General features: G+C 36.1%; 1 protein-coding gene across 6 annotated transcripts in view; it reads right to left on the bottom strand.

Moving 5' to 3' along the window:
* Nucleotides 1–344: 344 nt before the first annotated feature.
* The window catches only part of LOC128202998 (arginine-glutamic acid dipeptide repeats protein-like), a 100,105-nt gene continuing 84,486 nt past the window's right edge, over nucleotides 345–15,963 (bottom strand). For 3 of the 6 annotated variants that reach the window (XM_052904218.1, XM_052904223.1, XM_052904222.1), the window contains 14 exons: nucleotides 14,438–14,527; nucleotides 11,051–11,229; nucleotides 10,645–10,803; nucleotides 9,972–10,052; nucleotides 8,627–9,714; nucleotides 8,133–8,286; nucleotides 7,718–7,892; nucleotides 7,245–7,347; nucleotides 6,463–6,590; nucleotides 5,795–5,872; nucleotides 4,905–5,087; nucleotides 2,467–2,847; nucleotides 1,639–1,802; nucleotides 345–1,088 (listed from right to left, as the gene is read on the bottom strand). In XM_052904218.1, coding sequence (XP_052760178.1) covers nucleotides 1,011–1,088; nucleotides 1,639–1,802; nucleotides 2,467–2,847; nucleotides 4,905–5,087; nucleotides 5,795–5,872; nucleotides 6,463–6,590; nucleotides 7,245–7,347; nucleotides 7,718–7,892; nucleotides 8,133–8,286; nucleotides 8,627–9,714; nucleotides 9,972–10,052; nucleotides 10,645–10,803; nucleotides 11,051–11,229; nucleotides 14,438–14,527 — 3,041 coding nt within the window. In that variant the 3' untranslated portion in view covers nucleotides 345–1,010. Of the gene's footprint in view, nucleotides 1,089–1,638; nucleotides 1,803–2,175; nucleotides 2,395–2,466; nucleotides 2,848–4,904; nucleotides 5,088–5,794; nucleotides 5,873–6,462; nucleotides 6,591–7,244; nucleotides 7,348–7,717; nucleotides 7,893–8,132; nucleotides 8,287–8,626; nucleotides 9,715–9,971; nucleotides 10,053–10,644; nucleotides 10,804–11,050; nucleotides 11,230–14,437; nucleotides 14,528–15,963 lie in introns of all 6 variants that reach the window. The other 3 variants (XM_052904221.1, XM_052904219.1, XM_052904220.1) reach the window with 3 other exon arrangements.

The raw sequence follows: 15,963 nt of genomic DNA, 5'->3' as shown, positions 1-15,963 counted from the left end.
ATATTGGACTAGGGCTCTTGTCCCCGATCAAAAGAAAAATCCCCTGAAGTGATGACACATGCACACTGTCTGAAGTAATGAACGAACACAATCATGCCTATTTAGCACAGTCCCATGAAAATCTAAGCTGCCTTATGAAATTGTTCAGTGTTTTTTTCTTAAAACTGAATATTATGTAATTTGTGTAGTTTTCAAATGGAATCATAATCTATATAATGCATTTTTACATCTATTTAAACAATAAATAAAGCTTGACAAAAAATGCCCTGTACAAAAGTCGAAAACACTTTTACGCTATAACAAAAATTTGATGATTTCTGTCAAACAATGATACAAAATTGTCATTCACTTGTATTTTCATCATATATACACATATACATCAAACATAGCAATGAATTTTACAAAAGAAATGTAGAAAATATTGCACCAAAAAGTTATGTTTGTTCAGATATTAAAGTCATCTGTAACACTTCAACACAAGGTCGCGTTGTAAATCAAACAAATCATTAGAAAAGAATACTTAAAGAGACAGACCTGCTTAATATTAATATATAACACACACACATGACACGGATTTTAATTAACACTGGTAGACTTTCAGCCGATCGGTAAGACAGAATAATTTTCCTCACACACAATCTTTTCACCGCTGTCTTGATAAACATCCTTTCCCTTTTCCAATTTTCTCTAATCAAATTCCAATTACTCTCTTGGAAAACCAGAAAACCTGTTTCTGTACATAACTAATTTCCATAGTTAATTTCTTTTAACATTTCCCAATAGCTAGCACTTTTTTCAAGTTTCAGCACATTTCCTTTTCTTTTCTAAGGGTCTGCCATCGCCAGCAAACCAGTCCAACAATAGAGAAATTCTTTACAAATTCTCCAAGGCATTCCAGTAAACCAGTCCTACCAGAATCAACCTACAGGACAACAGGTTACTGTGTGCTACCAGTCAACCAAGAGTTGCTGCCCTTTCACAAGAAAACCTCTAGAGTGATCTCCCTTCGCTCAGTGAGGTGGTGGCAGGTGCCCTGAACCAAACCGGTCACGCTCCAGTGCCATCCGCTGAAGAGCCTCATGATGAAGCTAAAAAAAATAAAATTGTTTAAGTCTAAGTTATTAGTCCACAATAAATACTCAATTTGTTATTTTCTTACCCTTTTGGGTATTTCTACATTTCGCTACCCTGTTTGGTATATTCCTTCCCGGTTCGGTATTTCGCTATCCACATTTTGAGGCGTACTTGGGTTGAAAGATAGGTTCAATTTTATTTCCTATTTTAACATCCAAGCAAAAATAATAAATATGAAGCTAAAAAACCATTTAGGTCCTTTGTTATTTTTGTTTGTTGGTTGCGAATCACGAAACAAACTTTTCCTCAATAGTGGCATGACTTGCATAGTTTTTGCAAGATACGAAACTATTATCAAAGTGTAGTAACAATAATGTCTGATTGACACCAACATAGTTTTAATAACCAGAGCTTTTATAAAATACAGCTTTGAAATTTGTAAAAATAAGTTAAAAAGAGACATTGTTTAATGAACAAATTATGTCTTGCAAATACAAATTTGTGTCAGGACAGCTCTAGTTACAAAACAAGCCAATCTGTATATATTTATTCTGTTCAGTTTACCTGCTGAGCAAGTGCGGGGTCAGTGTACGCGCGTCTGTACAGGTCTGAGAGCTCCTGTTCCCGTGACATCATATGGGGTGGGGGCATACCCACAGGGAGGGATGGGAGGGAGCCTGGGGGTGTCTGATTGCTGGCCCCGTTTACCCCCGACATTGGGTCCGCTCCTGGGATGAAAATTGTTTCTTTAACACATATCTAATCAATGATTGAAGTTTGATAACAAACAATTTGATCTTGTTTTAGAAATTATTATTCATTCATACACATAATTAGCTTTAGTTTAACATTGTAAATGCTTCTATCTTTTTGCTGTCACATGCATTTATGCAATGATAGTTGAAAAAAATTAGACCAATTTTCGTGTAATATGTCCAAACTGATAACACTGTTGGAAGGACATTAACATGATAATGGTTATCTATTATCAGTGAACTATGATTTACTCGACATGAGTGTATCATTCAGACAGTTTTTAATCAATTCATAATGCCATCTACATGTTTAAACCTTGTCCCTAATCACAAGTACCAAACTTACGAGAAAACTGGTAAATCAAATGAGAGGGGGAGGTACTAAGCCCAGGGCGCTCAAACTTTGTAAAGCCTGGGCCGGGCCCTGCAGACGAGCCCACGGTACCCCCTCTCATAACCATTTCATTCGAGACTCGCTGCATATAAACGTGCTGCTCCTGAGTAAGACGCTGCGTGTAAATCTGGTAAATCATTCTACTCGTCATTTGCTCTGACTGGAGCATATCTGTAAAGGGGAATATTGTTTTCCATTGTAATTTGTTCTATTTTCTAAAGGATTGGGTTTAAAAATTCTTACCTGGTGGTAATGTATGTAGCATATGTGGCGGAAGAAATAGGTGCGGCATCGCAGACGACGTCGGTGGCAGAAAACCATGAGGGGTTGAAACAGGGGGTGGGGAAATGAGGTCGGGTTGATGAAGGTGTAGATGCGTGTGGCTGTGTGCGTGCGTGTGTGTGTGCGCATGTTGTTGGGCGGCAGCAGCTGCAGCGGCTGCAGCTGCTGGTCCCGCCATGCCTGACATTTGAAAGCGCATCATAGGGTCTTGCATCGCCTGCAGTCGTTCAGCCTGAATCCTCTCCGCCGACATACGTTCTGCGGACCTTCTCTCCGCCGATAATCGCTCCATCATTGCGGCGTACGCGCCAGAATCTCCAAGCATGTGACTCGGGTGGAGCCCTGAGAAAACACCATGAAAACTGCAGTTAAAAAACTGGTAACTTGTTCTTGTTTCTATTAGTAAAAGTATACTTTTTGTTATAAGATTTAGTGTAACATCCGATGTTTTGCTACATTTTTCCGAGTTCTGGATTTTCCAAGCATTCCCGTCAATCATTCATTCATTGCTTTCCAGTCATTCAAATAATTGTGTATTTTAGCTGTCGGTTTTAAAGTATGACAGTTTTTTCTAATGAGAACCATTTCCTGTACAACTTGACTCAGAAAAATGCTGTTACACTAAAGTCTAGCCTTTTCACAACCGGTTGTTCAAAAATAACCCATTCGTGAATTGACACTTAATTTTTTTCCCCAATGAAAACCAAACAAAAAAAACAAACAAGCGATACTGATCATTTTTTTGTTGCTTCATTCATGGTATTTTCTTCAGGTCAATTGTGGACTTACAACACAAAAAATTCAACTCACTGTGAAAAGACTTCTCCTTCATTGCAACTATGTCTAGTAAACAGTATCCATACCACATGGTTTAGATGTCATATGTAAACAGAAACTTGACGGGTAATTTCGGACATTTCTTCAGCCGAGCATGGTCATTTTTAGCCGATTATTTTCCACCTAAGCTGTACAACATGACAAATGTAAGTGCAGAATGATAGCATCGAGGGTTCAAAGCGGAAATGTTCTATCTACTTCCATATTAAATGCCACCTAGAACCTTTTGGCTTTCACTAGACAGCATAGAGACTGCATGTATTTGAACTAATATTTTGTTAATAAGCGTATATGTGGGAACGTATACAAACTTTTATTGGGTTAAAAATGAGACTAAATTTACATATCCTACTGTCTCAATTAAGCTACTGGCCCCAATTTCTTGAAATATCTTAAGCATAACATGTTCAAGTCTCTTATTTTAGTCTCAAATTACGAGCTTAAGCATTTTTTAACAAATCATAAAAATTGATTTGATAATGAATATAATTTCCCCTTTATAAAGATATTAAACTGTTTGAAACTCAAAATAATGTGCTAAGCTTCATCTTGTGTTGAGGAACTTACAATAATAATTGCTTGAGAGATAGGGACCAGAATAGTTCTTAACGAGGTTTTGCCCACGCATATTCGTATACGACCATCCTGTGCATTGTACATTGGAGGAAAAATAGAAAGGGACCAACATTCTAGTTCCAGAACACCGAGTCAAATTTCTGTTTACATATGACATGAAATCCATGTGGTATTGGCAATGTTTGGAAAATTGGTATCAAAAAAAGAAATGGTACCAAAAAACACAAGAAACGAAAACGAGATGTTCTCCGGAAAAAAAACTTGACTAGGAAAGCAGTGAAAAACAAAAGGACAGAGGAAGTCAAAACTCAAAATTTTACAAACATGGAAAGAGTTGGACCTACCTTTTCATGAAATCATTGCCATGGCGAAGGTATATGTGCAAACTACACTACACATGTATTATTTTGTATGAACATTCTTTATTTAATAAATCAAATATACATTCCCTCTTTATTTATTAAAATGTACCTTATTTAATATTCATGATTTACTTTTACAAGTATTTGATATATAAAGGAAAGAAATGAGACACTTTGTTTGTGATTCAAATTCATGTCAAAGATAATGGAAGTAAAATTAATCCCATCCCATCCAACTTAATTGCCTGACCCCATGTCCCCACACCCTCCATCAACTAGGGGTGTAATGTTACGCCAAGAGCCTACCATTCCATCATACTCAACTGATTGACCCTCTTTCCCCCCCATCATCTAGGGGAGTAATGTTACATCAAGAGCATATCACAGTATACTGCGATACAAAGTCATTTACTGCGATACGTAAAACAAAGTATTGCTTTACGATACAGCAGTAGGATTATTGATGCTTGATACAGCGTTTTTGGTATATTGGGCACCCCTCAAATCTACCCCAAACCATCTCAGGCAATGTTTTAACTATGAATCTCAAATATGAAAGGCAATTAAAATTTGAATCACAAACTTATTGAATTCTAAATTAAACTATGAAGGGAGATAACTCACCAAGTCTCTCCAGTCTTTCTCGCTCCCGAGCCATGAGATCGGATGCCAGGCTGGTGGGAGGGTAAATTCCAGGAAGGTGGGAGGCCCCTGCCCCACCCAGCATATGGGGGCCATAGCGACGCTGGAACTCCAACCAATGGGGGTCTAGGGGGTTGGCTCCGGGGGGTAACAATCGCTCAAGACCTGGAATTGAAAAATTAAATTACATTCCATTACAGGTAGGTGGGAAGGTTAATTCCTGGAAAATTGGTGGCCCTTGCATTGTTTTACTTCACCTCTTTGAAAATGGCCAAAGTGCCCTTAGAATTATGAAAGTAATGACAAAATGCCTAAAATGGTAAATTTACCATTGTGTTTTCCAAACAAAGAAACTGCTACACATGTGACGATTTTACAGTGAAAAATCTCTCCGATTATTTAGGCAAAATTTCATAGCCCTCCATAAGATGAGCAGCATAAAAACATTAATTTACAGACAAATGCCTCTTGTCTCTCAATATCTTAACACTGTATTCTGTTTTGTCTGCATGTCAGTCTGATAAATATGTGTTTTTTATCAAGATTATTTGGTTTACACTGTATGTGATTACTGTTTCAATTTGGCCATTCTATACAGCCAGGGGTATACATTTATTGGCTGGAAGCAAAAAATATATGAACTCTTCGCAGGGGCTGTGTAAGCGCAGTATGGGGCAGTAGGGGGCAGATTAAAGGGCAAGGGGGGGGGGGGGGGGTGACAGGGGGTCAAAGCAATCTTTAAGCTGGAAGCATTTCAATGTCCTGCAATTGCATTGAAACATATCTGTAAATATAGTTTTCAGTTAGTTATTTTCTTTGCATAGGGATGTGAATGGGGGCCAAATTCGATAAAAACACTGCCCGTTCCCAACCTTGCATTTGGGGACCATTGCGACGCTGGAACTCCAGCCAATTGGGATTTTCCCCTAGCGGAGACAAACGCTCATAACCTGGAAATTTATGTACATGAGAATTGGAACCTTTCAAAAGCTCAAGCTATATTCTGAAAATACATGCATAAAAATAATATTTTTCTCAAACAAAAGGGTCAAAGTACATTTCTATTTAGACCTTGAGAAAAATTTGAGATCTGTTACGTAAAAGCTTACTATCCCACACATCAATAGGATTTGAACGCGTCAGTTTTATTCACAAATAAGCAGATGTCCAAAGCCAATAGGTGTTGGTAATTTGTTGGCAGTGACTTTTGGATGATAGGTTTTCATACAAAATCATACAAAAATAGCTTATATCATAGCAAATAAAACTGTTTTGTTTTTTTGTGCACTCACTAAACTGTATTAGATCTGGCCATGTAAAAATCTCATTTGTTTTTTAGGAAATACATTGCATTTTTATTCCTTCATGGAAACTGTGTTTACCAAAATGGGAAAATATTATAAATGTTTAAGGAAAATGAATGAGAAATTGCCTTAAGAAGGCAAAAAATTGCACCAAGAAATATCTTGGTTGGATATTTCCGAAAAATTGTCATTTTGATCATAATGTTAATTATAATTATATTTAATATAATATTCACCTGGAGGTTTCATCTCCATTTCCGCCTTGAGTTTTTCCCGCATTTCCAAGGACCGTAACTCCTGCTCCCTCAATTCCCGTTCCCGTGCGTCCCGTTCCCGTTTATCTCTCTCAAGCTCTAATTCCAATCTGGAATAGAAAAGTTCATGTTATACTGAATATGTTATTTTTCTCGTTTATAAGACTTAATGATTTGGAAAAAATTAGTCTTTCAATCATAGGAGGTAAAGTAAATCAGAATGAAAAAGTTCATTAAAATTAGCGGAGTTTTGGGGATGCTGGTGCAATAAATTAACTTTTAAAAGGTGATTCAATTCCAACTAAGTTGTTACAAAGATTTAACTGCAGTCTTTTAACTTTATATTCCACTATTGTTTACATTTTTGTACATAAGAAAACCAACTCTTGTCTGTTGTTTATCAGTCGCAGAAAGGGGCATAACTAAACATCTCCTAGCAACGTATAATTACCAAGTTTTATATGAATATTTTTAACAGATATGGCGAATGTTAAATCTCATTTCTTAGAATAACTGAAATAATTAAATTCCATAAAAAATACTTTTCTAGAAAAAAAAGGAACTATTTTTCCAGATATTAAAAGAATGTACATTTCGAGGGGTGTTGCAATACTATAGTAACAACCTGAAATTAAATAAAGAATTACAACAGTCATGCACGCATCCATTGATATTGTAAGTTTATTACTTTATAAAAGTGTAAAGGAACTACTTTTCCTAAAAGTTAACACTAAATGAAAAAGTTAACACTAAACGATTCTTACACCAACCTTTCCCTGGAATTTGGTGGGTACATGGTCGCCATACGGATCGGGTCCATAAATGGATAACCAAGGTAACCAGGCATCCCCCTCGGATCTTGGCCAGCTGAAAAATACAAATGAAAAGATATATGAAAGTTTGATAGTGGAATATATTCTTCTTTTAAATATTGATTTGAAAGCCTGCGAATGCTGCAAAATTGGAGCAAAAAACTGTCCCAGTTTACCCATTCAAGTAAAAAATTCTCCACAGCTGAATTAAAACAATTGTAACATGTGAACTTTACTGTTTTACACACATAAGAACCATCAAACAAAACCAAACATAGCACACAGAAATAGCGCATTTCACCAAACATGATTTTTTTTTTTTTGTTACAATTGTGAAATAACATCTTTTTACCAAATTCTGTACAGGCTGTCATTTGACAATAACTTTCTATTACTTAAATTTAAGTAATCAATATTATAATTACCAAGTGCATGGGGCTTAGCGTATTCCGAGAGTTGTCGCAGGGCTGGAGTATCAGGATACGACCTCGGCGTTACCCGGTCGCCATGGGAATGATGGGAGGGCGGAACGTTACTCACAACCTGTGCATCTGACGTTGAACTTGGACGTGGACTTGGACGAGGTGATTCCATCTTTCTCTGAAATAATTCATTACAGAAATGCTTACACAATAATTTTATAATAAATATCGGCATTAACAATTACACATTTCTGTAATCCTTGTCAATTTTTAGAAATGAATGTTCCTTCATTATAATTTACTTTCATGCAAAGCTACAATCTTTTGAACTCTCACTCAAATATAATAATATAATTAAATTAAGCTATAAAGTTAACGCAGCTTGCTTGGATATATATACATTGAAGGATATTCATACCTTAACATCATCCTTAGCTGGCGTTGAAGCAGGGGTAGGCTTGCGATCGCCATGTTCCCGTTTCTTTGCAAGTTTGGAGTCCGGGAAGGGTTTAAACATGAGATCACAGCGCGAACAGGAGTTGTACTCACCACGGTTTAACAGTTTGATAAATCTGAAATTAACACAGATTATACATAAATACTAGGCAATATCTTTCAATAATAAAAACCATCTATTCCCTATGGTCTAGTATTTCTAGAAACTTACTGTTACATGTGCAGTTAAATTCTATTAGGTCTAAAATTTTACAAGTATAATGTTGCATAGGAGTAGTTAAGACACTTTTAAATATTTTTTTTCTGCGAAATAAAACTCGTTTCAAAGGTATGCAACATTGCATGTGTTTAATTGCTGTGTCGTTATTTCTCGCATATGCTTACAACCCAGTCAACAGATGTTGGCATATATATCTTAAACTTTTCTTTCTACTGGTTAAAAACCTTAACACTTACATGGCTGATTTGCTCCTGAGGATTTCCTTGTTACACGGGGTTGGCACCGGCCCAGGGGTCAGTGTCCCTTCCCGGTCAGAATCACTTTCTTCCTCAAACTCTACCTCTGACCTTTCACCTTCAAGTTGACCTTTCTCCCTTCCCTGACTTTCACCCTGTTCTTGTTGAACTTTGACCTCAGCCTGCAAGGTCATATCTGCCCGGGGCTGGTCAGCATTACTATGGTTACTGCTGTGTAAGGGCGGTGGGTGATAACTAGATGACGATCCTGAAAATTGCGAATTCACTACCATTGGTTCTAGTTTTGGTGTCAAAAGGGGAGAACACATGTCTTTATTTGCTGAGAATCTGTCCAAACCAGGTTTGGTTTCACTGTTACCGACATTCTGAGCTAAACTCGACATGAAGTCTAAACTGTCGATGGGCTCCTGTTTAATGGAGACTTTAATTGGCGATGGAGGCGGAGTAATCACTTCCTCCTTAATACGGGGTCCGGATATCACAGAAGGTTCTCTTGACTCTACACCACTATTATTACCATTCACACCCACATCACTGGCACATGGCTCAGTCCTAGTTTCACAAGACGCAATAGTTCTTGATTCTGAGCTTTCGCTCCGAGAATCGGTATCCGACACTGACGGGGGCGGTATGGGCGACGTTGAAGCCTCGCTCACCTGAGGGGGTCGATGATAAATCGGCTCCAGGGGTGGGGGATATTTCGTTTGTGGAAACACAAAAGCTGGAAGTGGAGGTAGTGGAACAAATCCTTGTGGAATATGTGTCGAAGCCAACGGAATATGACCGCCTGGCGGTAAATGTGGCGGAATCAGCGGGCTCGTCTCAATTGGTGGCCGATTCGGTGAAGGGTACTCAGGTTCGGGACGAGGCAGCTCGGCACGTTTTTCTCCGCTTATTGTCGATTCCACAGGTATTGGCACTTTGTCTTTATCCAAATCGACAGGGCTTGGACTAGTGGGTGGGGAACTGGAGCTTAAATCGTCTGCATTTGTCTCATCTGCCTCATTCTGAGTTTCCTCGGCACCAGATATGCTGCTGTCAGATAGGGAGTCAGACTCGGATGGACCCTGAACATCATACAAAAATAGGTTTATATACTTTTGTAAAACAATACAATTTTCTTCAGGGAAACTATTGATTAACATGTCTTTGAGATAAGTAGTCAAGTTTATGACTATTTGTTTAGCAGACATTAATTCAGTCATTCACAGCAAAGTTAATCAAAACATAGAGGTTTAGGCTTTTGTACTTATAAATCACCTTTTTCTGCTACCAAATTAAAGTTGCTTTTGCTATTGGCCAATTTCAATTAAACAAAACTCACAGATCGTTGTCTTTTAGGGAATTTGTCTTCACCGTCGGAACCGACGTGTCTTCGCTTCTTTTCTTTATCTGGACTTTCAGACTGTAAAATAAGAGACAAAAACTCATCAATGAAACTCGATAACAGAAAGGCTGTATTTGTATATCTGTATGGATTATTCCTAAACAGACATAGGTAGTATTCATAAACAAGTGTTTGCAAACAATTTGGTCTCATCAATAGTCTTCTATTTGCTTTGCAAAGCAGAAAATCAACAGAACATAATGCTTTAAGACATGCCCTTAATATTATATGATAGAAGTCTCAATGATATATATATTCTCACATCACAGGCTTTAACCAAGATTAACAATAGTTGAAAATCATACACTTTCTCAAAAACCAGTTTGTTTTTTCTTCTTCTCCATAACAGTTTTAAGAGCACAAGGTAAAATAATTGCTATAAAAGAACCATATTTAATTCAGTATACTTAGCTGATTTCATGCTATATTTCTGATTGAGATGTGCCTCTTTTAACCAAGAGGATAACGATTCCAGCCCAACCGGGGGGCACATTCTTTAAGACACCAAATACCGTGAGATAGACTCACATATAATTATATCAGCCTGCATTGCAAACTTCACTATCAAGCAAAACATTAGCAAAATAAATAACTACAATTGATTTCCTACCAGTCGTTTTTTCTTGTCCCTATCGCTGCTACTACTGCATGTGCTAAGCGCAGATGGTGACGATGGAACGAGGGATTTCTTGGAGTCGCTTGACGGACTATCAAGATTATCGACGCTTGTCTCGCTGGCACTGCCTTTTTTCTTTTCTTTGGAATCGGTCTGAAAGATAAAATAGTCAGTTAAATAAATTTTCGATTTCACTCCCCAATCCAAAAAAAATCATCATCGTCCTCAGCAACAGCAACAGCAACAGCATAATCATCTTCACTCTAAACCGTATGTTGATGTGTGATCAGAATTTCTTACCAAGACCACAAACATGATTGTAATCATCATTGTTGGCTTATATAAGCATTATAACAATTATACAGTCACAAAATAAGGCTATGTATTTTATTATACTCACAGAGTTGCGATGTTGGCGCGTCAACATGCTATGCGTGCCATTGATATCCCCATCGCGTAGTGGCTGGAAGTAGGGAGAATCTCCACTGATTGGGCGATCCACGCCATATTTCTTGAAGAATAATCGGCATTTTGTACAGCGTTGACAGGGCTTCCCGACATTATTCCAGTCCTTAGATACTGAAATCAAAAATTGCAGCAAATTAAATATAGTGCTTTTTATTGAAATTTTAGTGTGTGTTTTTTTTTTAAATGAATGTTTTGTCACGCAGAATGATGAAAAAACTTTCTTGATAGTGGGCCAGAGCTAGTATTCAAAATGGATCTATTTCTTATACGTAGACATGCCTCAGTGATTTCATTCAGCCTATTGGTCAGCTAAATATACATGCCAATCAAAACACTAACTTTTTAAACTTAAATCTAAGTACGCTTTAAATTGCTTATTGAATAAACCCCTAAAAACTGTTTAAGCCAAGATTTTCAATATGTTGGAATTCACTGATAATGTTAACATATCATGTAAAATCGTTCAAGGCTTCCAAGCAAAACTGCGACTTGCTCTTGATTCTGATCAAGAAACACACCGTAACACACTGCCTCAAGCTTATACAAATCATTTTTTCATGATAAAGGAAATAAAGAATGAGATATGTATTGGCTTGTATTACTACATTGATTCTAATTTATGACAAAAACCATTCTTTGAAGCTACAAGAATAATTTTCATATCAACGAAAAAAACAAAAACTTTTGCGTCATATTGCGATAGTTTTTTGACTGAAATTTGAATTTGCTCCTAAATCATACTTTATGACGAACAATGGCTATCATTTTCAAGCCCTATAAAACAATGCTTACAGAATGAATAATTATGATGGATTTGTTTTATTGATTTTACGAAACCTGAAACATGTCTGTTGTCTATGCAAAGCATGTTCAAAGAAACCAAACTTAAGTTCTTCTAAAAAAAATAAATGCATTGTTTCCTGGAGTAAAACTTCTGAAAACAAAGCTTGTTTTATCCAGACAATGCAGCAATCTGTTGATATCTTTCATTCGTGACAAAAAACAACAACAATCAAATAATTTTTTTGCAACAAACCAAGTCCTAATTAAATTCACACAAAATATGCATATCTGAGCAAACTTCATGAAATTTGTCACAAAATTTATCTTCACTGTATACCAACTTTTTCAATAAATTATGATTACACTGGAAAACCAAACTTAGCTTATAAGTCATACATGACTTCTCTCACATAACATTTATATAAGGGACAGCGAATAAATTCAATTGTTACTACGCAAAAAAACAACAACCAAATTCCACATCAACCATATTTGTTTCCATTGTCTGCCTCTTCAGAATCAGACCAGAACTACATTTTCCAGCGAAGAAATGGATCGTGAAAGAGGATCGTGAAAGACGGCGCATTCTATCTATTGTCCCTCTCACTTCCCGAGACAGATAATCCATAACTATCCCCAAATTGTGTTTCCTATAGAGCCTTCTAAATATCAAGTATACAATTGTGAGACACTACTGACATTTTTGTGTCAAGCAAAACTTCAAAAATGTTTCCAGTTAACCGATATTTTTTTATCTTCTTTACGATCTTACTGTACTCGATTTCTGAAAGTTCAAGCCAGAAACGTAATTCAGTTTTCTTTGATTTAATTTTATGCAAATTATTAGTTTTCTTTCAAGAAATTTGCATTCAAAAGATGAAGCTTTCAATTAAAGTTTTATGTATATATTTAAATTAGAAGTGTATTAAAAGTGTCTTACACTTCAATTAATGAGTAATAAAAATAAATTTCAAAAATGCATAATTTTGGGGGTAACACAAGATGCTATTTCCAATTCTAACTGCCATCCAAATAACAGTCAAGTCAGGTACCCCTACCCTGAACATCAAGTACCTTTAAATAAACAATGCACACAGCAATAAGGATGTTTTAAAATTATACGATGCATTCGTCTTACAAATTCAACCTTTTGTGTGCCTTTCTTATTTGATCAAGTATTTTTCAGCTGCTTTTGCTTCAAAAGTCAGAGCCTCCTGTTATTTTCTTGCCATTATTAAAAACCAGGGCGGTAGGGTCAAGTCTTTTGCAAACAAAACGAAAGCGTTGAGGACGTTTCCCCACAAGACATAAACCAATTTAAAATTCATTGGGAAATCATTACCCGCTAAGACTCAGGGAATAAATACAGTACGAAAGCAGTCCACATTGTGAAGAAAATGGCGTGCGGAATTTCCGCTTGGTTTACCCTCCCGAATTGAACAGTTCTTAAAAGGTCTCCGCTTCAATATTGCGAAATTAGACAGGGATTACGACAACTCATGTGTTAAAAGCTCAGACAGTTGATGAAAAATGTGCAACACAATTTTACGCCATGAACAGATAATGTGATTGTCGAATGAGGCGGAAATTCTTCATACCTTTAAGAAAAATCCAAGGAAAAAGATATGTGATATGAATTATGCATTTCTGAAAAAACCCCATAAAAGTCAATTATGTATTTCCAGTATGGTATGTAAAATACATGTAAAATGCAGCTGTTTCTAGTATAGGATTTGAAGAATGTGCTTAAGATACACATTATCTGTTAAATTGTCATGAATAAAATGGCATAACACTACAGCTGCAGGTTTCATGTGCACATTATATGTACAAATAAAAGCGCCACTTCAGTGCGATTATAAGACCATTGTGCGTGAAGGAACTTGTTAAATTTGTGGCTGATAAAATTGGTGTTGTGTAACCTACTTATATTACACTAGAATATATATATGTGAAGGATATCAGCAGTTAGGCAGCTGATAAAATGACGCATTATTTCTTATTAAATTAGCAGTCAATGCAAGAATGGTTAACATCCCAGAATCAAAGATAATACCCCAGATATGACACCCAGGGCTTCTTTAAAGGCACGGGTGTCTATACAAATCTCAAGCCCAGTGATTGCTTTAAAGCTTAACTCTCACATATTGACCGTTTTGACTTTTATTTTAATTTTTGTCTCAGAATCAGCTGAACCTGGCTGGCATCAATGTCTTTAAATGTGCCATATAAAACTTACAAAAGAACAGATCCTAAATGGTTGAAAAATTATAGTCAAAACAACCTTTTCTTTTTTTAAAGCATTATAGTAACGCTTTTAGCCATAATACATCAATTTTCAATTTTATTTATGAAAGACTGCAGTCTGATTTTTTGTCAGCAGTCTTATATCACTGGTTTCCAAATATTTACGCAAAAATTGGATCATTCCAAAACAACAACAAAAAGTTGTCAAAACGGTCAATCTGTGAGAGTGCAGCTTTAAGAGCCTGCAATCGGCATAAAGATAAGGTTAACTATTTCATTATCATCTTACCAGTAACGAGACAATTCTGGCAACGGAAGCCACTTAATCCATCGCTGTCCTCTGAATCATTGTCCGAATTGCTGCTCGAACTCAGGTCCACTGAAAAATTTACAAGTTGTAAGAATAGCAAATTTAACTATAGAAAATATTGTAAGTTGAGAGAATAACAAATAAAACTAGTAAATAAAAATGTTTTTCAAGTTGTTTAAACCAAAATAGCACATTTAAAAACAGTTATGGATTAAACAGAATGGATTTAGAACATTGCCTATACATCCACTCATTTATTCTAAATGAATGAAATATTAATTTTGAAACACACAGAATTAGTAAACTATTTAATTATGTTCGGATTATTAATTTGTTTACTGCAATGTGATATCATTAATGTGGTGATAAAACTGCAGTGGTAGCTATTTAGTGAAATTTTAATTAAGACCGATGACAGTTACATTGAAAAACTCAGACAATAAGTGTCAGATACGCGCACATGACATATTACTTAAATAAGCAGAGCAAACAAATTAATTGCTTACAATAATTTGTCATTTGGCCGTTAGATTGACTCTATATTAGCTGCCGAGCAATTAAAAAAAGTTGAAGTGCATTTTGAAATCGGATAAAAAACACAGATTTGAACAAAACCAATGCAATCGTTGCCTTAAGCAGAATAAATATCAAGAACATTTTTTCAAAACAAGTGCGCCTGGATTGAAAACCAAAACTTGTGTGTTATTTATCAATAAAAAAAATGGTATTTAACGCAAGAATTATTAAATCCATATAATGGTAATTGCTCTGAATAAATGTGTATCAAGTTTCATTTGAATATCCTGAAAGTAGAGCCAAGGTTTAATCCTGAAGTAAAGGTTAAGGTTATATCCTGAAGTTAAAATCAAGGTTATATCCTGAAGTTAAAATCAAGGTTATATCCTGAAGTTAAAATCAAGGTTATATCCTGAAGATAAAATCAAGGTTATATCCTGAAGTTTAAAGGCCTGTATGAAGGTTACATCCTGAAGTTAAGACCAAGAAAACACATTGAAGTTAAGACCAAGGTAAAATCCTGAAGTTAAGGCCAAGGTTATACATTGAAGTTAAGACCAAGGTTAAATCCTGAAGTTAAGGCCAAGGTTATACATTGAAGTTAAGACCAAGGTTAAATCCTGAATTTAAGGCCAAGGTTATACATTGAAGTTAAGACCAAGGTTAAATCCTGAAGTTAAGGCCAAGGTTATACATTGAAGTTAAGACCAAGGTTAAATCCTGAATTTAAGGCCAAGGTTATACATTGAAGTTAAAGCCAAGGTTAAATCCTGAAGTTAAGGCCAAGGTTATACATTGAAGTTACGGCCAAGGTTATATCCTGAAGTTTAAAGGCCTGTATGAAGGTTACATCCTGCAGTTAAGGCAAAGGTTAAATCCTGAAGTTAAGGCCAAGGTTATACATTGAAGTTAAGACCAAGGTTATATCCTGAAGTTTAAAGGCCTGTATGAAGGTTACATCCTGAAGTTAAGGCCAAGAAAACACATTG

This window comes from Mya arenaria, chromosome 9 (assembly GCF_026914265.1).
Source record: "Mya arenaria isolate MELC-2E11 chromosome 9, ASM2691426v1".
Classification (NCBI taxonomy): Eukaryota; Metazoa; Mollusca; class Bivalvia; order Myida; family Myidae; genus Mya; species Mya arenaria.
This window is presented reverse-complemented; position numbering and strand designations above follow the sequence as displayed.